This window comes from Pan troglodytes, chromosome 18 (genome assembly GCF_028858775.2).
Source record: "Pan troglodytes isolate AG18354 chromosome 18, NHGRI_mPanTro3-v2.0_pri, whole genome shotgun sequence".
In the NCBI taxonomy this organism is placed as follows: domain Eukaryota; kingdom Metazoa; phylum Chordata; class Mammalia; order Primates; family Hominidae; genus Pan; species Pan troglodytes.
The window spans coordinates 83527019-83551296 of record NC_072416.2 but is presented as its reverse complement, the minus strand read 5'-3'; the positions used below and the strand labels follow the sequence as shown (position 1 = coordinate 83551296).

Below are 24278 nucleotides of genomic sequence, written 5' to 3'. Positions count from 1 at the left end.
CGAACTCACCCCAGCCCAGCCCTAATGGGCCGGGAGCAGAAGGGCAGGGTTCCAACAGTTGCGGTAATCCTAACGGGCAGGGGCACTGTGCCAGGCACCCAGGCACCTCCCCAGGACTAACCGAGGTCGAGCTCCTCGATCATCCCCATTTCCCGGAAAGAGAAACTCAGGCTCAGATGTGCCTGTGGGGTCTGGTTCCTGGGCCTCTCTGCGGCCATCTCACCATGTTCTGCTTGCCAGGGGAGGCAGAACAGGGGGTGCAGAGCTTGTTTGGGCTGGGGATGAAAAGAGAGAAGGCTGGAGTCTGTACCTTCTTTGGCGGGGGTGAGGACCCTGAGGGTTGTGGGCAGTTGCTCAGGCCCAAGGAGAAATCCACATAGCAGGAGGGAGGCCAGCTCGGAGTGTGGGGTCTGGTTCCCTGTGAGAATTCCAGCTTCAGAACTGCTGGGCTGGAGCCAGGCCCCCGGCACACCTGGGGCATACCTCAAACCTCTCTGAGCCTGTTTCTTCACCTATAAAATGGGGCTAATGGTGGAGCTGACATGCGCACGAGAGCTGGCATGCAGTAGGCACTTAATACATGTTCTTTCCCTTCCAGTATCTCACTTGGTGAAGGGGAGAGAGTCACAGGGGCCAGGGTACTGGAGGCGGGCAGTGTGGCTACGGAGCTGCCCCCGGGAGAGACAGGCAGGCCTGTGTGGTTCCCTCGCCTGTGCTGGCCCAGCCTGGGCTCATGGCACTCTGGGTGCTGCCTGGGAGGTGCCTGGCGAGGGAAGACAGAGTCAGAGGTGTCCAAACTCCAGTCTCCACCCCAGCTTCCCCTATACCTGGTTGAACACCAGCAAACCCACCGCTTAAGCCCTGCATGGCCCCAGGCAGGCTTGGGGGTCTCAGGGTCTTGGCATCCGGCTGCCCTGTACCCCACCAGCACTGGCGCTGCCCAGCTGTGGCTCTTTGTGACACCCGCTGCTTCCCAGATATGGGGGCTGGACTGGGTCCCACCTTAATGGGCGCCCTGGGCCTGGTGAAGATGAGGCGGGAACCTCCCTCATGGCTGCGGTCCTGCTCATCTGAGACTCCTGCATTGCCCCCCACCTGGGGGAGGTGAGGTGACTTGGCAGGGCCAAGGCATGGGCTCTGGGTGGCCCGAAAAGGCACCTGGGGCCTGGGAGGTGACACTGGGATACAGAAGCTCCCAGGCAAGGGGATTAGTAATGACAAGAGTGGCAGTGACAGGCAGGGTGCCGGCAGCTCGCACAGCCTGAGCTGGGTGTCCTGAGGGCCTCGCACCCCAACTCACTCTATCCTACAGTCCCAGCCCGTGAGGGGCTGCTGACTCCCCTTGATGGCCGGCAGCGGTGCAGAGAGATTAGGTGGCTCATCCAGGTCATACAGCAGCGAGTGACTGTGCCAGGATCAAAACCCAGAACGCTGGGGCTGCAGCCCTGTTTTCTACCATGACACTCGGGGGCAAAGGGGTGCTTGGGATGGCCTCGGCCCCAAAGGGAAGGCACAATGTCACCATCACCAGGAGGAGTGACGAGAGGAAGGACTGTCTTCGTCCCTCATCTGTCTTCACCCCACAGAGGATGGGGGCTGTCCGTCCTCAATGAGGCAGAAGGCAGCCCAAGAGGAGCTTGGCGAGGGTCCTGAAACTGCGTGGGCGCCTCCCTCCTCCACAGCCCTCACCAAACCAGCGGCTCGAACGCATCCACCGGGCCCATCCACCCCCCACCCCCTCCAGGGTCATGGGCCTGGCTGGCTGCCAAAGCTATTGTCTCCACGCTACTGCCCTCAGCCTGGCCATGGCAGCCACACACCCTGAGACCTGTACATCACACCACACAACACGCTAGGAGCTACCTGTGCACGCGCACACACACACACACACACGCACACACTGACACACATTATACACTGAGAGCCACACACCCACACACAATCATACATGTGCACACAAAAATGCACATGGACACAGACACAGACATGCACACTGACACACACTGCACACGGAGGGCCACACACAACCACACACATACACACTGACACACACTGCACACCAAGGACCACACACGACCATGCACAGGCACAATGACACACACTGCACACCGAGGGCCACGCGCGAACACACAGAGGCACACTGACACACACTGCACACCAAGGGCCACATGCAACCACGCACAGGCACAATGACACACACTGCACACCGAGGGCCACGCGTGCACACCAACACATACAGCACCACACACATACACACTGAGAACCACATGTGCACACAGACACAGGTACACAGATTCATGTGAACCTGACACATGTGGACACCCACACACATACGCACATGCAGCCACTGTGGGGCGATGGATAAGGCACCGCTGACCTGACAGGTCCTGCGGGGAGCGGGGAGGGAGGCCGGGCGGGTGCCTGGAGGCTGCCGCTCATGAAAGAGACACAGAGACTGGCCCTGCCGTGGCAGTGGTAACCGTGGGGCACCGTGGGGCAGGAGCACAATCACCCTGCCCTGGGCTGCCTCGGGGATCCAGGGTCCCCAGGCCTGCCGGGAGAAGGCGGCCAGCACTCATTCATTCGCCCTTTCGTCCCTCCACCCACCCGCCACACACCTGTTCACTCCAGAATCTCCCTGGAGCACCTGCTCTGAGCGGACTCTTCCAGGCCGTGGCCGGCATACCTGTGGCCCTCCCAGACACTCACTCCAGGCTGGGAGGACACATAGTAGCGATGTGGTCACTGAACCCCTGCTATACACAGTGCCCCAGCCCATTCTCCCGGGGGCCCCGGGAGGCAGCTGCCACAGCATCCCTACTTCACAAATGGGGAGACAGGCTGAGCTGGAAAGCAGCGGAGGGGGAGAGGTTCTCGTCCCCTCCCCTCCTCTGCTCTTCCCTCCCTTGCTTTCTTTCCATTTTTTGTCTGTTTGACAAGAGAAGACACCAGAGACACCCAAACAAACAGCCCATGATAGAAGACATCAGAGAAGGCACCCCAACAGCCTGGCTGTTTGAGACAAAGGGGTGGAGGGAGAGCGCATGAGAGTGGGGGATCCCAGCATGGAGCGATCCATCCCTGGGAGCACCTCAAGGCAGCTGGGCCTGCTACCAGGTGCCTGGCACCCACCCTGGTGGACAAGGAGCCGGCCTCCCATGGCCACATTGGCTGCTGCTGTTGCTGACACCTGCCTGTCCTGGCAGAGGACCTGGGCCTAGAAGGCCACAGCCCACTGCCCTCGCAGTCAAAGCCGTGCAGGTGATTCTGGAGAACTTCTGCATGTCTCAAAGTTTAGAGAACACTTTCCTAACCGGTGGACTTCCTGTAACTGAGGTCAGGATGAAAGCTCTGTGCCACATGGCCTGGCTTTGCAACCCAGCTCTGTGACTCAGCTGACTGGCGGGACGACCGTCAGCAAGTCACTTTTCCCCTCCTCCTTAGCCTTCTCATCTGCAACAAGGGGGAGGAGCCTGCCCACCTCCCAGGGTGTGGTGAGGATTTGGTGAACTGGTGCCCACCGAGGGTGGTGAAGAACCTTGGTATACAGTAAGTGCTCACTAAATCCTGGTGGCTAGGATCCTCATTACAGTACAGATGAGGTGCATGGAGGAACTGGGATCTGGAATCTAAGACCCAGAAGGAATATGGTCTCTTCTGACCTCCACAGACTCCTTGACGGGTTGCATGAATCCTGTTTGAATATGGTCAGGGATGGGGAGCTCACTACCTCGCAGCCAGCCCACGTGCAGAAGGGCACGAGGTGCGCACTACTTGCTAATGTGTGCTTGCCATAGGGTAGTGTGTTTTTTTTTTTTTTTTTTGAGACAGAGTCCAGAGTTTCACTGTCACCCAGGTTGGAGTGCAATGTGCATGATCTCGGCTCACTGAAGCCTCAACCTCCCAGGCTAAGGTGAGCCTCCCACCTCAGCCTCCTGGGTAGCTGGGACCACAGGCATGAGCCACCATACTCTGCTTATTGTTTGTGTTGTTTTTTAGAGATGGGGTTTTGCCATGTTGCCCAGGCTGTTCTGAAACTCCTGGGCTCAAGTGATCTGCCCACCTTGATCTCATAGGCACAAGCCACCGCGCCCGCCAGGGGTTCCTTCTTAATGAAATCAAATCCATCTTCCACAGCCCAAGCCAGGGACTGGAGGGTCCGGGCCACAGTCCCGCGCTACCTGTGAAACCAGCCATGATGGAGGAAGGGGAAGGTGAGAAGCCGCTTACACCCCACCTGGTAAGGGAACTAGGAGCACCAGGGCTTTGGTGTCACCTGTGCCACACACACCTGTGCCCTCCCGGAAGCTCCGCAGAGGCGGAGCCCCTCTGCACGCTTCCTCTCCCTCTCTGCCCGTTCCTTCAGCCAGGGCTGCCTGGCTCCTCTCCCAGCCCCTCCTGCCCTTTTCCTCCCACTTCCAGAAGCAGTAGGAAGCTTGGGAGAGGGTCATTCAGGTTCTAGACTTGGCACCATCCGGGGCTACTGAGCAGCCTCAGTTTCCCCCTCCACGGGAAAGGAGTGTGGGATTCAGTGACCTCAGAGGGCCACCTAGTACCCAGGGGCCCAGTGAGCTGGGAGGATGGGAGGCACCCTGAGCTCACCCTCAGGTGTCTGGTGCCAGGCTCTGTGCCAGCCTGTGTCCCGTAAGGGTCCATGCACAGTACAATAGGGGTGCCAGCAGCAGAGGCAGCTGGGATGTGCCCAGGGAGTGCCCAGAAGGCTGTCAGCTGTGGCCCCAAGGCCCTGCCACGCCCCCTTAGAATCCTAACGCCTGCGCCTGGGCACTGGGGCTCAGACTAGGACCATTATGCCTGTCCCTGGGGTCACCGTCCCCTGGGCCAGCACTCATGCTCCACATCTGCACCCATGCAGCCCCTGCAGCCAGGACGCACACCCTCACCGAGTCACAGCTCGGCCCTCTGTCCCTCCTTGCTATCTCCGTCTTCTGTCCTGGAAGTCTGGGCACTGTCCCAAGACCCACTCCCTGGCTCCTCCATGGCGCTGCGTGGGGCCATCCCCGGGGACTCACCCGGCAGGAGCACTTTCCACTTGGGGCTCTTCTGGTCCATGAGCACTGCCTGGCCCAGCCCCTGGCCCCCCTGCCCTGGCCTGGTAGCCCGAGGAGCAGCGGTGGCCTCAGTCATCAGTCAGCTCCCCTTGGCCTGGGGAAGGAACGAGGGGGGCGGAGCAGCGAGGCTGGGAGGAGAAGAGGACGCCTCCGGCTCCCTCCCGGCCCAGGCCCACAGCTCAGTGTGGGGCGCAAACTCCCCAGAAGAGAGCGCGAGGGTGTGGAGCAGGCCGTAGCCAGCCGCCGCCGGGCGCAGGCCCTCCTCCTGCCCTCCCAGCCTCCGCCCCACCCTGGCACAGGCTGCTGCAAGCTGTACACAGGAGCCAGGCTGGCTCGGAGGGTAGTGGGAGCTGGGAGCTGCGGCGGCCACTTCCTGCCTTCCCTGTCAACTCCGTGGGCAGCAGAGAAAACCCAGTTCCCAAAGGTGGTCACACAGAGTGATATCCCGCCCAGGTCACACCCATGGGCTCGCAGAGTCATCCAGCAGCACACACTGAGTTCTCACTCCAGGCCTTCTGCAGTGTCCAGCCCTGGGTTGGGGCCTAGAACTCGCTCCAGGCAGAAGCAGCCGTCCCCATGGGAGGGAGGGAGAGAAGGAGGGAGGGAGAGAAGGAGGGAGGGAAGAGAAGAGGGAGGGGAAAGGAGGAAGCCCACCATCATTGCTGTATCCACTTTCAGGTTCTTTTCCCCTGAGGGGCCTCCTTTGCCCTCCTAGGGTCTGGGTGCCCAGTTCAAGTAGTGCGCCTCCTCCCTGGAGCCCTCCTGGGTTGCACCGTGCTGTGTTCTCTGCGTCTTGTGAGAGCCCATCTTAGTGTATTTGGGGATAGATGGGTTGAGCAGTGACCAGAGGTGAGGACCATGGCTTAGCTGCTTGAGGGGCAGGCAGAGGCAGAGGGACGCCCAGTGCACTGGAAGGTGGGGTCAGTTGGCCATCTCCTGGGGTGCGTTGCTGAGAGGCTAGGGGAGGGGCAGAGCCTGGCTGGGTCTCTAGGGTGAGTGCCCTTCCCAGTGCCCAGGGACAGGGTGGGGGCAGCCCCAGGGCTTGGCTTTGGCTGTGCATCCAGGGCTTCACTGCGCCACCTCCTGGGAAAATGCTAAACTGCACCCAGAACCTCCTGGGTCCGGCCAGTATCCAGCCCCTGCCCCGCGAGGGTGGCGCAGGGACCACCTAGAGGGCTGCCCTCCCAGCTCTAAACTCGGGAGTTACTAACTGAGGCCACCCTCTCAAGGGGGCTCCGTCATCAGCCCCGTGTTCCCAAGGAGGGGACTGACCCGGGGTGACGCAGAATGCACCCTTGGGGTTGAGCCAGGCAGTGGGGCCCAGTTTGCCCCTGCAGAATGACCGTGAGGCTGAGGGGACCAGTCCCAGCAAAGCACCTACAACAGTGCCTGGCACACAGTCGGCGCTCAATAAGTGACTAATTGTGAGCATGGACACCACGCCCCTCAGGCTCAGCCAGCTCAGCCCAGCCAGGGAGAGTGCGTTAGGCTGCATGACAGCCCCAAAAGACGTCCACATCTAGTCCCCGGAGTCTATGAAAATGTCACCTTCTATGGCAGAAGGGACTTTGCAGACATGAGTTGGAATCTTGAGATGGGGAGAGTATCCTGGACTGTCCAGGGTGGTGAGGGGCATCTAATGGGGTCACAGGGTCCTTGCAAGGGAGGCAGGAGTGGGTGGTGGGAGATGTGAGAACAGGAGCAAGTGGGGGCTCATGCCTGTAATCCCAGCACTTTGGGAAGCTTGAGGACTGCTTTGGGAGGGAGGACTGCTTGAAGCCTGGATTTTGAGACCAGCCTGCACAACAGAGTGAGACCCCATCTCTACAAAAATACAAACATTAAGCAGGAATGGTGTCGCATGTCTGTAATCCCAGCTACTTGGGAGGCTAAAGTGGGAGGATCGCTTGAGCCCAGGGAGGTCAAGGTTGCAGTGAGCCGTGATCACGCCACTGCACTCCAGTCTGGGCCACAGAGTGAGATCCTGTCTCAAAAAAAAGGCAGCAGCAAGAGGTCAGAATGATGTAGGAGATGAAACGGCCCCTAGAAGTGGGAAAAGATGAGGGAACAGTTTCTCCCCTAGGGCCTCCAGGAGGAGCCAGTCCTGCCCACACCTCGAATTTATCCTCGTGAGATCCGAGTCAGGGCTCTGACCTCCAGAACTGTAAGGGAACAAGCTTTTGGTTTAAGCCACCAAGTCCACGGTGACTTCTTACAGCAACACAGAAATAATACGACTAGGAAGAGTGCTGTTCCCAGACACAGCACCCGACTCACAGCAGCTGCTTGGGCAGGACCCCCTCCACATGCTCAACTCAGGGAGCCTGCAGCCCTCCCAGAGCCGTCCATGCCCTAGGGAGGAGGAGCCATCACTCTCGGGTGACCTTGAAGTGCCCTTGACCCCAATCTAATCAGTCTGGGAAGCCCCCTAGAGAAAACAGGGTGGTCTACAGTTGCTGGAATTTTATTTTAAACTTCATCATCATTTCAAATGGAATTTTAGTTTAGTTTAGTTTTTTAGTGACAGGGTCTCACTCTGTCACTCAGGCTGGAGTACAACGATGCAAGCATGGCTCACTGCAGCCTCGAACTCCTGGGCTCAAGCGATCCTCCAGCCTCAGCCTCCTGAGTAGCTGGGACTACAGGTGTGCACCACCACGCCCAGCTAATTTTAAAATTTTTTGTAGAGATGTGGTCTCATTATCTTGCCCAGGTTGATCTACAACTCCTGGGCTCAAGCGATCCTCCTGCCTCAGCCTCCCAAAGAGCTGGGATTACAGGCAGGAGCCACCGTGCCTGGTCAGAATTGTATCTTTTAGAGAAGGCATTTAGGGCTGATCTAATCAGTTGTGAAACAGGCGGCAGGAGAGCCAAGGCTCTCCTCCGATGCTCCAGTGACCTTCAGAACTCTCCCAGCACAAAGAGTTCTGCCCAGAGAGGCCAGATGGTTGACTCCACCCTGGGTCCTGGAGAGAGAATGAAGCTTCTGGAATGCAGTAAGAACCTGCTTGGAACATCAGCTCTTGACCCAGGAAACTCGGGAAGATGCGCACCCTCCGTGCTTGTAAGAATCTTATTTCCGGTGGCTCACGCCTGTAATCCCAGCACTTTGGGAGGCTGAGGCGGGTGGATCACCTGAGGTCGAGAGTTCGAGACCAGCCCGACCAACATGGAGTAACCCCGTCTCTACTAAAAATACAAAACACAATTAGCCGGGCTTGGTGGCACATGCCTGTAATCCCAGCTACTTGGGAGGCTGAGGCAGGAGAATCGCTTGAACCCAGGAGGCAGAGGTTGCAGTGAGCCAAGATCATGCCATTGCACTCTAGCCTGGGCAACAAGAGTGAAACTCCGTCCCGAAAAAAAAAAAAAAAAGAATCTTATTTCCTCTTTACATTTGCCCTCCCCTGGTCATGTCTCCCAGCAACAGCTGACTTAAAAGCTCGCAGTCACTCAACAAAAGTTTACTGAGCACCTATTATGTGCACTGTGCCACGCACTGGAGAGATCACGAGGACAGAGAGCCACGGTCCCTGCCTTCATGGTGAGGGTAAGCATGCCAGGCACTGGCTGCCTCAGGGCCCTTGCACATGCTCTTCGCTTGGTCTGGAACTCTCTGCCAAATGCCACCTCCTTAGGCCTCTGTGACCACCCATCTAAAAGCCACGCCCTCAGGTCTCTCTGTCCCCTGCCTGTTTCTTCGTGGCCCTCTCACCACCCAGCATCACTCCTTTACCTGCTCATTTGGGAGTTATCTGCCTTCCTCTTGAATATCTGCTCTCGGGGCAGGGGTTGTGTCTGTTGTGTGCCCTGCTATGCCCCCCATGCCCAGCATGGTCTTTAGCACACAGGTGGTGTTCAATCAACACTTGTGAACAAAGGCACACATACGGCATTGTAGCAGCAGAGACAGACGTGCCGGCAGACAATCAGAGCTCGGTCAGATCGGAGCCGTGGTGAAGTTGCCAGCCAGGAGAGATCCCCAGCTCTCCCGTGGTGTCTGCTCCCACTTAGAAGGTCATGGGTGAGGGCAAGGGCGGCACTCTTCAAACCGCGTAAACCCACAGTGGTGCCAGACAGACCAGCCGAGGTCCCTGGTGACAGTTTATCAGCTTGGACCGGTCGAGGGGAATGAAGGACAGTGGGTGAGCAGAGGCCACGGCAGGGTGGTGGCCAGGCGGGCCAAGGCACAGTGGCCCCTGCAGAGACGGTCTGTGCCTGGTGACACGGCTCTGTCCCTGGGGTCCCTGGCACTGCCCCGGGGACACCCCACCCTAAGCTCCAGAACAGCCACTCCTGCTACTTAGCCAATCTCGTCTTTTCCATCTAAAATCTTTATCACCAACTTATTGGGAAAGAAATTCCAGTTTAGGGTAAACAGACCCTCTTAACAGCAATTTTGCCAGTTATAAAGATCTGCTTTTATTCAATGCTTGGTGTATTGTTTTTTCAATTGCCCAAGTTAAATTCTCTTTTCTTTTTTATTTCATACAAATCTAAACCAGTCACAGACAGACACACAGAGTCACACGCTAGCAAGGGAACCAGCTGAGGGAAACCAGATCCCAGTAAGTAGGAGAGCAGGAAACAGAGGGGCGAGAGGGTCTCTAGACCCAGCATGGGTAAAAGTCCCTGCTAAATATTCCAAGAGGCTCCTGGGGAGAGATCCACTTACAAGGAAAGAGCCTCTCAAGGCTGCCTGGGCTTCTAAAGCTTCCTGCCCCAACTTGCAAGCTCTGCACTCCCGGCATTACAAGAAGTTCCCGAGAAGATAAATAGATTGGTCGTGGAGAGGGAAACAGACTATGGATCCCAGCTCAGCTGGAAACGTATGAAGAGAGACAGAGACAGAGCGGGTGACATGAGCCAGGAGGCAGTCATGCTGCAGAAGGGCCAGCGAAGGGGGGCTCTTATGCAGAGCTGGAGAAGCCACAGCCAAATCCAGCCCCCCGTGCCCTCCAGAGCAGCTGCCGCTTGGCAGTGGGGGCAGAGCTCTGGGAGCGCCTGGTGTCAAAGCACTCAGCACCGGAGCCGCTACAGGCAAGGCTTGCCAAGGACTTCTGGAGGCCAGAGCCAAGTACCCAAGCACAGTCCCGCCTTCCTGGCGATGGAGGCCCAAGCCCGGCTGGGAGCCCATTTGCCCAACAAAAAAGAGACAAAAGCCGTCCCAGGGCCAGGGTTTCTGGTGGTCACCAGCTCTCTCTCGCTGCCAGGACAGGCCCAGCTCACACATTCCCGTGTGCCAGGCAAGCATCTGATGTGGCCTCTGATTCTTGAAACCCCATCATCCCCGTTTTACACATGGGGAAAATGAGGCACAGGGAGGCTATCTGCCACATAGCAGAAGCTCCAAAGGAGCAGAGCCAGGTTTGGAACTCAGGGAGAGGGAGTCCAGATGTGCACACTGAAAGCCATCCACAGCCTAGTCATTCCCAACGAATAACTGATTTCAACACATGGCTAGAAAAGAGAGAGTGGAAATGAAGTCGCTGTAGGCTACTATAAACCTTCACCTTCTATAAACCTTCGCCTTCTACAAACCTTCGCCTTCTACAAACCTTTGCTTTCTACAAACCTTCACCTTCCAGGCAATGCACATGGACGCACCCTTACGGCCCTGTGGTTCCATCTACTGAATGTGGTCCCCAAGGACGCTCCCCAGGCTCCAAGAGATCCTCAGCCTCAGGTTGAGGGGCTGAACCCCAAGGCTACGCTCTGCAATGAACCTGTCTGTACTTGCCCTCTGCTGGCTTCCTTCTTTCGTGTTCCCAGCTTGACCTGGGAGGAGCCAGGTGAACCAGCTGCCCCTTTGTCGGCAGGGAAAAGAGGAGAGTGAAGGTGGAGGCGGAGTGCAGGAGTGAAGGAGTGGTGCGTCTGAAGTGCTGTCTGCATAGACCAGACTGAGGCCATGGCCCTGGGCGTGTGCTGTCTCAGGAGGGTTTCTCAGAAGCAGACAGGGAGACCAGGACGCCGTGATCTCTAAGGCTGGTCTCCCGGGGATACTGGGGGCGGGTGTGAGGATGCAAGGGTGACTTCAGACACAGCCCCGACCCCAGCCCTGTCCCAGAGGAGCTCTGGAGGGTGGGTGGCTCCTCTCTCCAGAAGTAAGGGGCTTCCCACCCCACAGCTGCCAGTCACTGGCTGCAAGGGGCTGCCCCAAAGATGAGAGCTCCCAGCCCTTCCTACAGAGCAGCTGCAGGGGCCTGAGGACAGGCCTCCAAAGACAGCCTCGAAGGCAGCCAGGGGCTGCCTCAGAACCACAGTACACAGGAACCAGGGAGGGCGTATAGAAGTGGGAAGTGCCTGGGCAGCGCACAGACAGCCTCTGACCCGTGCCGTCTCAGGGACCGTGGAACCATGGACGAACCGCCCAGCAGAATGGCAGGGCTCGGCCCCTTCTGCCGGGGACAGAGTTGCTGGGGAGTGGCTGCTGTCCTGCTCCCCTTGCGTCTGGGTGGGGTGTGAGCTGGTCCAGGCCAATGGGAAGTGGGCAGGAACGGCATGGGTCACTTGAAGGCCACAGCGGGAGAGTATCCAGGGGTGTTCCTGTGTCTGTTGCCTGTGCCCGCTGGTGATGGGACATCAGGGCACTCTGGAAGTCCCAAGGAAGCAGAGACCACGGCTTGAAGAGAATCCGGGATCCTGAGTCACCCAATCAGGAAGACCCACCATGAACCCTGGGACTGTCTGTTACGGCACCGGGGGTGCCTACCCTGACTAATGCAGCTGACTTTATAAACACTGTGGCTGCAGGCTAAGCATGGACTCAAAAGATGTCTACATCCCAATCCCTGCAGCCTGTGCACGTGCCACCTTACCTGGGAAAGGGGGATTAAGGTTGCTAACCAGCTGACCTTGAGATGGGAGATGGGCCTGGATTAGCCACGTGGGCCTGGTGCAGTCACAGGGGCCTTCTAAGTAGGAGAGGGGGGGCAGGAGAAGAGGAGAGAGAAGGAGGTGCCACCCGGAAGCAGGGTCTGAGAGATGCTGAGTTGCTGGATTTAAGGTGGAGGGAGGGGCCGCAAGTCAAGGAATGCAGGCGGCCTCCAGCCAAGGAAGCTGCAGAAGGCACAGAAACAGATTCTCCCCTGGAGCCCCCAGAAGGAACAGGCCCTGCCCACATCGGGATTTTTGCACAGTGAGACTAATGTCAGACTTCTGACCTCCAGCACTGTAAGAACTATGTGTGCGTGTAAGAGTAATGAGTGTTGTTTTAAGCCACGAAGTTTGTGGTATTGTCACAGCAACCATGGGAAACAAACACAAACCTCTTCTTAAGTAAGACCCTGCCATGGTGATTGGCAAGGCAGAAGTCACAAGAGCAGGCAGAGGGAAGGGACCTTCTGGATCAGCCCAGAGTAGAGACGGAGGGCATGCTGTGTCTTCTCCAGCAGCTCCCACCCACCCTGCCAGCCCCCTCCTCTTCTCCTCTGCCCCACCCACTGTCCCAGACCACAGGGAGAGGCTGGCTTTCCTTTCCTCAGGTGGCCAACAGAGGGCAACTGGTGGTGACAGTACCCATGGGTAAACTGAGGCACAGCATGGGAAAATCAGGCTTTTGCAACTGCACCCTCTGGTGGGAAAACAGCTCAGTGCTTTCATTCTCTTGATTACCCTCGCTCCCTCCTTTCTCTGCTGTGTGTGGATGCTGGGATCAACCCTGCCCTGGGAACAGAGAGAGAAACCCCATGGGAAGAGCCAGGAGGAGGTGGAGACACCACAGGCTCTGACACCCATGTGTAGGGAACGCAAGTCCAGTCCTGGTTGGCCAGGGTTGGAGGTAAGGCCTGGCCCAGTGGTTCCCCAAAGCCTGGAGCAAGCACTGCTGAGAACAGGGGATCTCTGGGTGGAGGCAAAGCAGACAGCTACTGGGGCAGAAGGAACCCACAGACTGCCCCAAAGGGGCAATCAGCCCCAGCACCCCTGTCAAGCAAGGCAACACCCCAGTATGGCAGGTGAGAAAGGGAGGAGCCCCTGGAACATGGCCATAAGCAGAGAGTCAATCTTGGCCTGGTTTTCTGCAACCCCACCCCAAACTCAGCAGTGGGGTCTGTGGCATCTACTATCTCTATTAATAATGATATCCAGTGGGTGCGGTGGCTCACGCCTCTAATCCCAACACTTTGGGAGGCCAAGGCAGGTGGATTTCCTGAGTTCAGGAGTTTGAAACCACCCTGGGCAACATGGTGAAACCCCATCTCTATTAAAATACAAAAAAATTAGCTGGGCATGGTGGAGTACGCCTGTAATCCCAGCTACTCGGGAGGCTGAGGTGGGAGAATTGCTTGAGCCTGGGAGGCGGAGTTTGCAGTGAGCCAAGATCATGCCACTGCACTCCAGCTTGGGCGACAGAGTGAGACCTCATCTCAAAAAAAAAAAAAAAGAAGATATCAATAACCACTTCAGAAACGGTTTCACAGCTCAGGAAGGATACCCAGGGCCCACGTGACACTACTCCAGGGCCACCACTGATGTGCCACACGGCAGCCCCAATGGCCATGCAGAAAGCACTTTCACAGAGACCACAATAAGAATGGTGCCTCCTGGAGTTGTGCAGTGTGCAACCTGCACAGCCTTGCATGGCAGCCCTCAGTGCCTTCTCAATGTTCATCCAATGTCACTGACACCACGCTACCAGAAGGATTTTATTTTTACCATGCCTATTCAGTAGTCAGAGCAGCTGAGCCCAGGGAAGGTCCTGAACCTTGAGAAGGCTCCATGGCCGGGAAGTAGTAATGCTACGACTTGGAAACCTGGACCTGAGTCCAAGCCCCTCCCTCCTATCACCAACCAGTGCTGCTTCTCTCCCAAGGTGGCTGCGGACAACACAAAGATAATTGTTCTAGGGAAGCCTGTTCCCATCCACTGGTGATAAATTAGGAGTGTCCTCTCAATAGATTTTATACTGCATGCGATGGCACATGAGAAATGGGTCTTCATTTGACTACAGGCCGAAGAGTATTGGAAAGAGATGAGCTCAACTGCTCACCCGCCCCACGAGGGAAGGACATCCATCACAAGGTTTCGATTGCACCCTTCTCCCGGCAGCTGAAGATGCCTGGTCAGTCCGTTTGGGCCTTGCCTGCCAGAGGAATCCCAGCCCCAGGGGTCCTCATGGCCTTCACAGGAAGGCAGAGTCCCCAGCCCTGGAGCTGTGCTCCCGGCAGCCAGCAAGTGGCCACCTCCCAGACGGCCACTTCAAATGCAACACCTGGGAACCAAAGCTGCCCACATGGTGAGAGCCTGGCCAGCCACCAGGAGCCTTTGCCCGGGAGTGGCCCCACTCTGGACACGGCAGTGGCCCTATCCGACCGTAGTGACGCAAGTCTGATAAGCTCTGTGGGCTGGCCTGGGAGTCTGGGACGGCAGGGAACCCAGTGTTACCAAACTCATCACCGCCTTCCACAACACACACAACCCCCACCTCTGGGGGAGACCAAGGCAGCTGACGGCCACGTGTTTCCCTGGGGGACTCTGCCCAGGGCCCAGCTCGGCACAGGCTCCTCCTGTACCTGCTTCCTTTCCCTGGCAAAAGCTGCTGTCCCCACGTACGAGGCATTTCCAGGGAAGTGGGGGTCAGAAATGGACGGCCCTGGGCGGTTACAGTTCCGCCACCTGCCCTGGCCACCCCCACTGCTGGGAAAGGCCCCTGCCCCAGCCAGTGCCAGGGTGGGGCCACCATGGTAGGGGGCCAGAGAGACAGAGAGGGCAGAGAGGGCTCAGTGCCCCTGAGGCCGTGGCCTGGAAAGAGGGAGACGGGGCTGTGGTGGGGATGGGCATTTGGAATGTGTGTCCTGTGTGTGTGTGTCTGTGTGTTTGTGTGTGGGGGGGTCTGTGCCTGTCTCTGTGTGTCTCTGCCCCTGTGTGTGTGTGTGTGTGTTTGTGTGTGGGGGGTCTGTGCCTGTCTCTGTGTGTCTCTGCCCCTGTGCGTATCTGTGTGTTTGTGTGTGGGGGGTCTGTGCCTGTCTATGTGTGTCTCTGCCCCTGTGCGTGTCTGTGTGTTTGTGTGTGGGGGGTCTGTGCCTGTCTATGTGTGTCTCTGCCCCTGTGCGTGTCTGTGTGTTTGTGTGTGGGGGGTCTGTGCCTGTCTATGTGTGTCTCTGCCCCTGTGTGTGTCTGTGTGTTTGTGTGTGGGGGGGGTCTGTGCCTGTCTCTGTCTGTCTCTGCCCGTGTGTGTCTGTGTGTTTGTGGGGGTACTCTGTGTATGTATCCATATGTGTATTGCATATGTGTATGTGTGTCTGTGCTTGTATCCACCTGTGCGAGGATGTTTGGCTTCTGTGTGTGTGGCTGTGTGTGGTATGTTTGTGGTGCAGACAGGGTCTGTGTCTGTCTGCACGTGGCCCTGTGCCTGTAAGTCTGTGTATCCACGTGCATATCGTGTGCTTGGGAAAAATCTATGCAGGTGTGTGTGTGTGTGTCATGGGTTTGTGTGTGTGTATCTGTGTGTGTGCTGGGTCTGCCCATGTGTCTGCGTATGTGTGTGTGTGTCTGACTTATGCGTTCACCCGTGCCTATGCCGTGTCTGTGGGCTATGTCTCCGAGCACCTGCTTTCATGTGTGTGTGTGTATGTGCGTGTGTGTGTGCCTATGCGTGCACCCGTGCCTATGCCATGTCTGTGAGCTGTGTCTCCGAGTGCCATGTCTCCGACTGCCTGCTTTCCTGTGTGTGTGTGTGTGTGTGTGTGCGCGCGTGCATGTGTGTGATCTATGCATGCACCCGTGCCTATGCGTGTCTGTGGGCTATGTCTCCGAGCGCCTGCTTTCGTCTGTGTGTTTGCGTGTATGTACTGTGTCTGTGTCTGTCTCGTGCGTCTGCATGTCTGGACGTGCCCCCTCCCGCTGCACCCGCCCCGCCGCCCAGCTGGCAGTGCACAGCTGGGCCCGGGAGACAGCGCCCGCCCGCCTGCCGGATGAGAGGTGGCAGGTGTGTAATAAACCATTAGTCACTGTCACGTTTCTGAGCAGCAGTGGCTGCCCAGGCGGGGCCTGACTGCGGGACATGCTCCTGGTGGGTCTCTGGCTGGGGAGCTGCCCGGACTTGGCAGCAGCCTGACAGGGAGCAGCTGGCAGACGCAGGTTCGTGCCCCGGCCCTGCCCCACCTGCCCCTACCCGGCCACAAGGCAGGGGCTCCTGGCTTGCCAGGTCAGCCCTTGTTGCAGGGACACTCACGGGGGTCCCCCACAACCTCTGCACCCTTCTTGGCACCCCCAGACTCTCAGGCCCCCGCCCCCAACGTACCCCGCTAGTACGCAGTGAGTTGCAGCAAGGACCTGCTGATGAGACAAGGTTCTTTCCAGGGACCTGATGGCCACCGGGACCAGGGACTCAGGAGTGACCAGCCCCATCCCCAAAGGTCTCCAAAAAGGGCTCCTTTTGGAAATGTCACTCTGAAAACTCCTGAATTGATTATTTTAAAACTTTTTTTTAATTAAAAAAAATTTTTTTGAGACGGAGTCTTGCTCTGTTGCCTAGGCTGGGGTGTGGTGGTACAATCACGGCTCACTGCAGCCTCAACCTCCTGGAATCAAGTGATCCTCCCACCTCAGCCACCCGAGTAGCTGGGACCACAGGTGCGTGCCACCATGCCCGGCTAATTTTTGTATTTTTTTGTAGAGACAGAGTTTCGCCTGGGGGTTGCCCAGGCTGGTCTCGAACTCCTTGGCCTCCCAGCACTCAGGGAAGCAGCCTGGTGTGCCGAGGCTGAGTTCGGCGCGGGAGCCAGACGTCGGGGTTCGTGCGCCATCCCCCTCGCTCACTACTGTGTGGGTGGAGGCAGATTGCTCAGCCTCTCTGGCCTGCAGGACACTGTTTCACTGATGGAGGAGGACATGTGTCCCAACATGAGTGGGAAAAAGGCAGACTTGGTTCTTCCTCGGTGCCCAGCCCTCTTCAAGCATCTTACAAGCATCAGCTCACGAGGTTGCCACGAAACCTCTACCAACACCTACTATTAGGGCTCCCTCTTACAGATGTGAGGACAGAGGCTCAGGATGACTCATTCATTTGCCAAAGGTCCCTCAGATAAGAAGTGGGTGGGCCTGCTCCCCAAACCACAGCCAAACTCCGCCTAGGGGTCCATCTGGGCCTTGTTCTGCTCCAGAGGACTCTGGTTTCCTGGGGCAGGGCTCTGCCCAAAGCTGTGGGAGAGAAACGGTGAGAACCAGGCAAGCTGCCTCCTCCTCCGAGCCCTCCACTGACCCGTGAGCCGCCAGGCCCAGGAGGACGCATCGCCAAACAGGGGCACCCGGCCTGCCCTAGGCACAGGGGAACACTGGTGTCCTCCTCTGCCTGAGCCTCCCCTGGGGATGTCCTGAGTGACAGGTGGGTGTGGACCCAGCCTGAGCTGCCACCCAGAGCTGAGCGTGAGAAATCGCAAACAAATCATAACTCCCTGGCCCCAGCCTGCACCCTAAACACGGAGGGTGCCAAGGCCTGTCACAAACACGCTCGGGTCCTGGCTGAGTTAATCCCCACATCTGCCCCGTGAGCCAGGCACTCCCATTAGCTTTCTTGCCATTTCCCAAATGAGGAAACTGAGGCACGGAGCAGGGAAACTCACTTGTCCAAGGCTCTTAGCCATTCCTCCCCGACAATGGCCTGGCTTTTGTGATCAGGAGCTCTGATTCGCTGGCTCAAGGCAACGGCAGAGCAGGTCCTCAGACAAGGTGGGGACAGTAGTCCCTGCCTGGCCTGTTTTGTGGCCTGACCACCCTGACCTCAACCGCCAGTGTCTGGAAGCCCTCCAGAGGGGTCAGCGTCCCTAAAGCCCCTGGCCAGCCCCTTCCCTTCCCCGGAGCCTACCACACAAAGAGAAAGAGGTCGGTATTAGGGTTGCCCTGCAGATGGAGGTCCCAGATAAAAGTCCAGGGCTTGGGGGATGGGCCAGCTGTCCCCAGGCCCCCAGCAGTCCCCTGTCTGTCCATCTCCTCCCCGGCTCAGCCCAATAACATGGGGTGCTTTGGACCCACTGCCCTCACTGTGGTTGGCACCAGGGGCGGGCTGGGCTGGGGGTCTCAAGTCTCCCGTGCTGCGGGGGCAGCGATGGGGGCAGGACAGAGCCTTGACCACAGCCCTCTGGAGGGTCTTGCTGACGAACCTATGGCCTAAGGGGTGGCTTCAGGATGAGGCCATAAAAACGCATCATGGGGGTCACCACATGTCCAAGCCCAGCCAAAGCATCTGACCTGGCCCAGGCCCCAAGGCCCAGCAGCCAAAGCCTCAAGGGTCCACACACGGCGATTAACCAAGGAGGGCACAGCCTCGCCTGGCCTCAGGGAAGCACCATGCAGAAGCCCTTAGGATGTGTCTGAGGATGCCTTGGAGTGGGGGTGTGGTCCACAGCACGCCTGTGGCTGGCGGGAGTGGGAGGGGGAGGACGGCGGCGCATCTCCCCGCACAGAGCAGCCTGGTTCCCCGTGGCCCAGCCCAAGAGAACTGCACACGTGCACCTGGGACACAGTGTGTTGACATCCGAGAAAACCAAGAAACGATCCCCTCTGGGCTCAAGACTATCCATAACATCATTTTTTTTAATGAATGAATGAAGACAAGAGAGTGTATAGGTAAATAAATAAACAAAGGCAGCCCAGGAGCCCAGCAGGCGAGAGTATCTAGAACCAGGGATGTTGATGAAACTACGATTTTGGAACCCTAAGGAGTATGGAAGAGAAAATCCAAACTCCAGTAAGGGAGACCCAGCACCCGGTCTCTCCCCTAGGATGCCGAGGACACAAGGTGGAACTGTATCTGAACTCGACTCTGGGAGCCCCCATCCCTGCTGGGACAACCGCATCCCAGCCCAGTACCCAGAGATACAAAAAGAGCTGGCGTCTACCTGCACCGGTAAGGTCTGGTCCGTCCTCCTCCCGGCTGCTCTGCAGACACTGCGCTGGCCTCAGCTCCTGGGCCATCCTGGGGCCTCTGGGCAGGGTCTCCGTGGGGGCGCGTGGCCGGGTCTCGGACTCCCGGGTGGGAGGGTGGGTGGCTGTAGATGCTTCCAGAGATCCACAAACAGCCTGAAAGGAAAAGAGGTGGACACAGTGAGCCTGGGCCATGCCTGCAGGGGAAGATGCATGAATGGACTCTCTGGCCATAGGTGCCATTCCTCCCCGATGATGGCCTGGCCTTGGTGATCAGGAACTCAGACTGGCTGGCTCAGGGCAACAGCAGAGCAGGTCCTCAGTAAGGCCAGTGCCAGTGTCTTCCTTGCCCAGCAAGCCCAGCCTAGGGGACACCAGGCTGGACCCCTGCTGCTGGGGTCCCACCCACACAGCCCCATCTTCTTGGCCATCCAAAACTGGAGCTTCTGGAGCCCTCGCAGCAGCTGGCCAGCACTGCACGGAGCCCAGAAGCATCTAAGAGGGAGCCTGAGGCTAAGCCCAAAGGTCCAGCCTTGTCCTGTCCCCTGGCGGTGGTGGGGACAAGGTTTATTCGGTGGTCCTTGCCCAGAGACCCCCTGGGGCCTGGCACTTGGCTCAGAGAGCTGGGCAAACCATCTCAGCCGCACCCTGCAAATCAAGGAAAGGCCCTCATCTGAGTACCCCCGGGGGATGCTCTCTTCCAGACTGGGCCGCCGGGCACCTGGTGTGATCCTGAGCTGTTATTACCAGCCGGGGAGCAGCAGGCAGGCCCCTCACCTCTCTGAGCAACTGGAGTGCCTTGATTACAACATGACAAAATGGATACAGGCCAGGCACGGTGGCTCCCGCCTGTAATCCCAGCACTTTGGGAGGCTGAGGCAGGAGGATGGCTTGAGCCTAAGAGTTCCAGACCAGCCTGGGCAACATAGGGAGACCCCATCTTTACAAAAATAAATAAACAAATTCAAATTTTAAAAATGGACACAGGAAGGCTGTGATTGTGATGTCTTGATTTATTGCAGGAGAACAGGTGGGGCGGCACCTGGTTTGGTGCACATCCTGGTGGGGACCAGCTCTACGCCACAAGCTGGCTGGAGTCTCACCTGTGGCTTACTAACACAGATGTTTCTTCTAGGTCCCTGCATCAAGGGGAATCAAAGGGAGCACAGAAGTGGTGGGACCCTCCTGGGACCTGGCAACACTGGCCACTGACCACTGACAGCCGTGTCCCTCCCCGGGTGCTGCCCCCTGCCAAGGGAACGGACCCGTGCGAGGGCCAGGACTGCAAGGGTGCAGCCCCGGGCCTCAGGGCACTTTTGCAGGCACTGCAAAACGTGCCTCTCCATCCTGCGTGCACCTGGGCTCACTGGTCCCGAGGGGAGCAAGAACTACCATGATGACGACGATAATGGGGATGCTGATGGTGACGACGCCAACTGCCCGTTACTAAGGGCCTACCTGTCCCTAGCTCTACATGGAACTTGGAATGACCAACTACCCGTTATAACTATACGGATGAACTCAGTCCACACTGCAGGGGGGTCATCCCATGCCCACAGCCCTCACTTTTTTGTAATCTTTACTTTTTATTTTATTTTGAGATGGAGTCTCACTCTGTCGCCCAGGCTGGAGTGCAGTGTTGTGATCTCAGCTCACTGTAACCTCCACCTCCTGTGTTCAAGCGATTCCCCTGCCTCAGCCTCCCGAGTAGCTGGGATTACAGGTGCCCGCCACCATGCCCGGCTCATTTTGTTTTTTGCTTTTTTAGTAGAGATGGGGTTTCACTATGTTGGCCAGACTGGTTTCGAACTCCTGACCTCAAGTGATCCGCCTGCTTCTGCCTCCCAAAGCGCTGGGATTATAGGTGTGAGCCACTGCGCCTGGCCACTTTTCTGTAATATTTACAATTGTCATAAAATATACCGAACACAAAATTTACCATTCTGACCATTTCCAAGTGTGCACTGAGTACATTCCCAGTGTTGTGCTACCATTACCACCATCCATTTCTAGAACTTTCTCATCATCCCACACAGCAACTCTGTCCCCATTAAAAGGCTCCCTGCTCCCCGCCCTCAGCCCTGGCTGTCGGCATCTGCTCTCTGTCTTGGTGACGGGCTGCTCTTGTTGGCCCATCCCCTTTCCAGGAAGAGTTGGTAGGAGCCCGGGGTCACAGGCAAGGTCAGCCCAGGCCAGGGGCTTCAGAGCCCTCGGTGTGGGAGGCTAAGGGCCTGCCGTCTGGTGAGGTTGTGAGCTAAGCCCCAGCTTGAACAACGAACTGTGCTACCAGGTCCCTGTCGTGGGGGTTGGTGACCCTCCACTTCCCAATGATGAGCTCCAGGGACAGCAGGGTTGCGGAAAAGCAACTTTCTGTTGATCTGGTTTTTTTTTTTTTCTTTTAGGGATTAGTGCTATAAAACCCAAGTGCCTAAGTGAGATGGATGGTTCAGAATTCCTCGGGCAAGCGCAGGCCCCACCAGCCCTGCATGCGAGGGACGTATAAATTTACCGTTTGTTTCCGGGAATGCTTTAATTTATGGGATCCATATGGTGACACTGGCCAGACCACAGCCCCCACAAATCCCACAGGCATGCCGGCGGCTTAGGCTGGAGCCAGGAGGCGGCAGCACCTAGGGCCAGCACACTTGATTCATTCATCCACTCACTCAGGGCCCAGGGTAAGTCCATCAGGACGGCAGGTACCCTGCGGCCTGTACCAAGGTGGTTCCCACCCTGGGGACTGAGCTACTCCTGCAGCCTTGCCCTGAGTCATCTCAGGAAATGCTGCAGGGTGATGCTAAAGAGAGGAAGGCTTGGGGCTACTGTGTCCATGATGCGGCATGGACAGCAGCTCCAGCCAGCCCCAGAGGCTCCTGCTGCCAGGGACGGCTTATGGGGCAGCACCCGGTCATGCTGGGCCGCATCTGCATTCAAGCCCCCAGGGGATGGGCTGGAGGGGTGCAGGGGAGGGCTGTGCCATGCCCCAGTCTCGACCCCTGTCCACCTCCTGGTCCCTCCTGGAGCTGGGGGGCCAGGGTTCTGCTGGAGGGAGAAGCTGAGATGCCCCTCCTGGGGTGGAGATGGCTCCCAGAAGCGGGACTGTGAGTATAAGGAAAGAAGGCAGCAAACACGGCTGTGGTGAGGCTCACCCTCCACTCAACTCAGCACTGGAACAAAAGAGAAAACAACCCTTTTTACTGAGCACCTACTGTGTGCCAGGCACTGATCTAGGACTTTGTACTGATTAGCATAGTTAATCCTTCCAACAAGGCATGGAGGCAGGAAGAGATGAACTGAGTGATCTGAGCTCACACAATAACTGGAGGGATACGGGTTTGACCTGAAGCAGTTGTCTGTAACCTCAGACAGCTTACAAAGCAACTGGGGGACACAGCTTTTCAGTAGAGAACAGAAGATGGCAAGAGGGAATACCACTGGGGGAGATGGGAGCACAGATGACAAGTACTATAGGAGTTTGAGAAGGGGAGGGGTCCCCAAGGTCTGAGGAAATCCGCACAGGCTTCCTGGAGCAGCTGGAATGTGAAGTGGGCCTTCAAGAGGAGTAGGATTTGAAAGGGAGTGGGAACAGGAGGGACAGCATTCCAGGTGTGGGAGGCACCTGCACAAGGCGCCAGAGGCAGGAACACACACAAGATTGTTCAACAGACGCGGAGCCGACTGGGCAGCGGGCTTCCTGCAAAGGCAGCTTGGACGGGCTCCTGCTCTTCCTCGAGGGGCTCGTGGTCTAGGACAGGAGGTTGGAACACACATCCCCGCAGGGGCCAGGAGGGGAAACTCTGCAAGGGCATTGAGTGGAGGAGACTGCAAGGAGACAGCCACAGCCCTTCCCAGGGTCAGCAGTTATCACCTTGATGGAATTGAGCCCCACCTTGACAGATCTTCTGATTTTCCAAGAAGAATCTGGGAACCTCTTTTTAAACATGTTTTTATTAAGAGACAGGGTCTTGCTTGTTGCCAAGGCTGGCCTTGAATTCCTGGACTCAAGTGATCCTCCTGCCTCAGCTTCCCAGGTAGTTGGGACTACAGGTGGATGCTACCACTTCTGGCTTTGGGAATCCATTTTTTAAAGTTGAACTCTCCTGATGATGAAGTGTCAGCAACTAATCCCCAAAATGTGAAAACACTGTGCTTTTGATGGGAACGCTTTTGATGGGAACGTAAAATGATGCAGTTGCTTCGCAAAACAGCTGGCAGTCCATCAAACGGTCTAACATAGGGTTACCCTGCAACCCAGCAACTCCACTCCTAGACATATAGCCAACAGAACTGAAAACATCCAGCCACCAGCACACGAACTTGTATAGGAAGGTGCGTAGCAGCCCTCAGTCCTACAGACAAATGAATACTGACTGGCAACAACCCAAGTGAGTGTGGAGGTGGGTTCTTCCCCGGTCGAGTCCCCAGGTGAGACTGCGTCCTGGCCAACAAACCAAGTGAGTGTGGAGGTGGGTTCCTCCACGGTTGAGCCTCCATGTGAGACTGCGTCCTAGCCAACACCTTGATCTGCAGCCTAGTGAGGCCCAGAGCAGAGGGCCCAGTGGAACTGTGTGATAATAAACATGTGTGGTTGTAAGCTGCTAAACATGTCATACTTTGTTACACAGCAACAGAGAGCTGATACAGTCCTTAAAGTTCTAGAACAGTGCCTGGCCTGGGTATCAGTGTTCCCTGGCACCACTGTCTGCTGAGCTGTGTGTGTCAGAAACAGAGGGAACCAGGTGCCAGTCCCTCCCCTGGCCTAGCTCTTCCCACTACCATGACTCTTGTTGGGAGTGAAAGGATTTTACCCCCTTTCTTTGTCAGCAGCTGGCCTGGACTCCCAGGGGAGCCTGGTCAATATTAATGGACAGGCAAGGCTGTGGGGCACACAGGGTTTTGTGATTATAGATTATCTCATGCTCAGCACCATCTTGAAGGTGGAGACAAAAGTTCTCAGCCAGGTAATCAAACAGAGGCAAAGGGCCCCCCTTCCTTATCCTTCTAAGGCCACATTTACGACAGTCCCTGAAAAAGCAGGCCCTGAAACCTGCATATGTGCTGTGTCTTCTCTACCAGGGCCAGGAATTCCAAGCCCACAGTGGGTCTGGATTTAAAGTACTATTGTGCCTGGGCCTGTGATGTCAGCATCCCCCACTCCCAGGGGGCCCTGGAGAACATGGCATCTCAGAGCAGTTCAAGGGGCTCAAGCAGACTGGGCCTCGGAGGACTGGCCAGGCTGGGAAAATGCCATTGTTTCCTGAATTTCCCTGGACCGCAGCCACCACCTTTAAAGCTTTAGTTAGTTAATGGGGAAGGGTGAAAGGGGGAAATTTAATAGGGTTCTTC

At 57.2% G+C, this 24278-nt stretch overlaps 1 protein-coding gene across 4 annotated transcripts in view; it reads right to left on the bottom strand.

The window, feature by feature from the left end:
* Window positions 1–24278, bottom strand: part of GSE1 (Gse1 coiled-coil protein) — a 504494-nt gene that overhangs the window by 292872 nt on the left and 187344 nt on the right. For all 4 annotated transcript variants that reach the window (XM_016930306.4, XM_016930304.4, XM_016930303.3 and 1 more), the window contains exon 2: window positions 18908–19088. In XM_016930306.4, the coding sequence (XP_016785795.3) occupies window positions 18908–19088 (181 nt within the window). The remainder of the gene's footprint in view (window positions 1–18907; window positions 19089–24278) is intronic.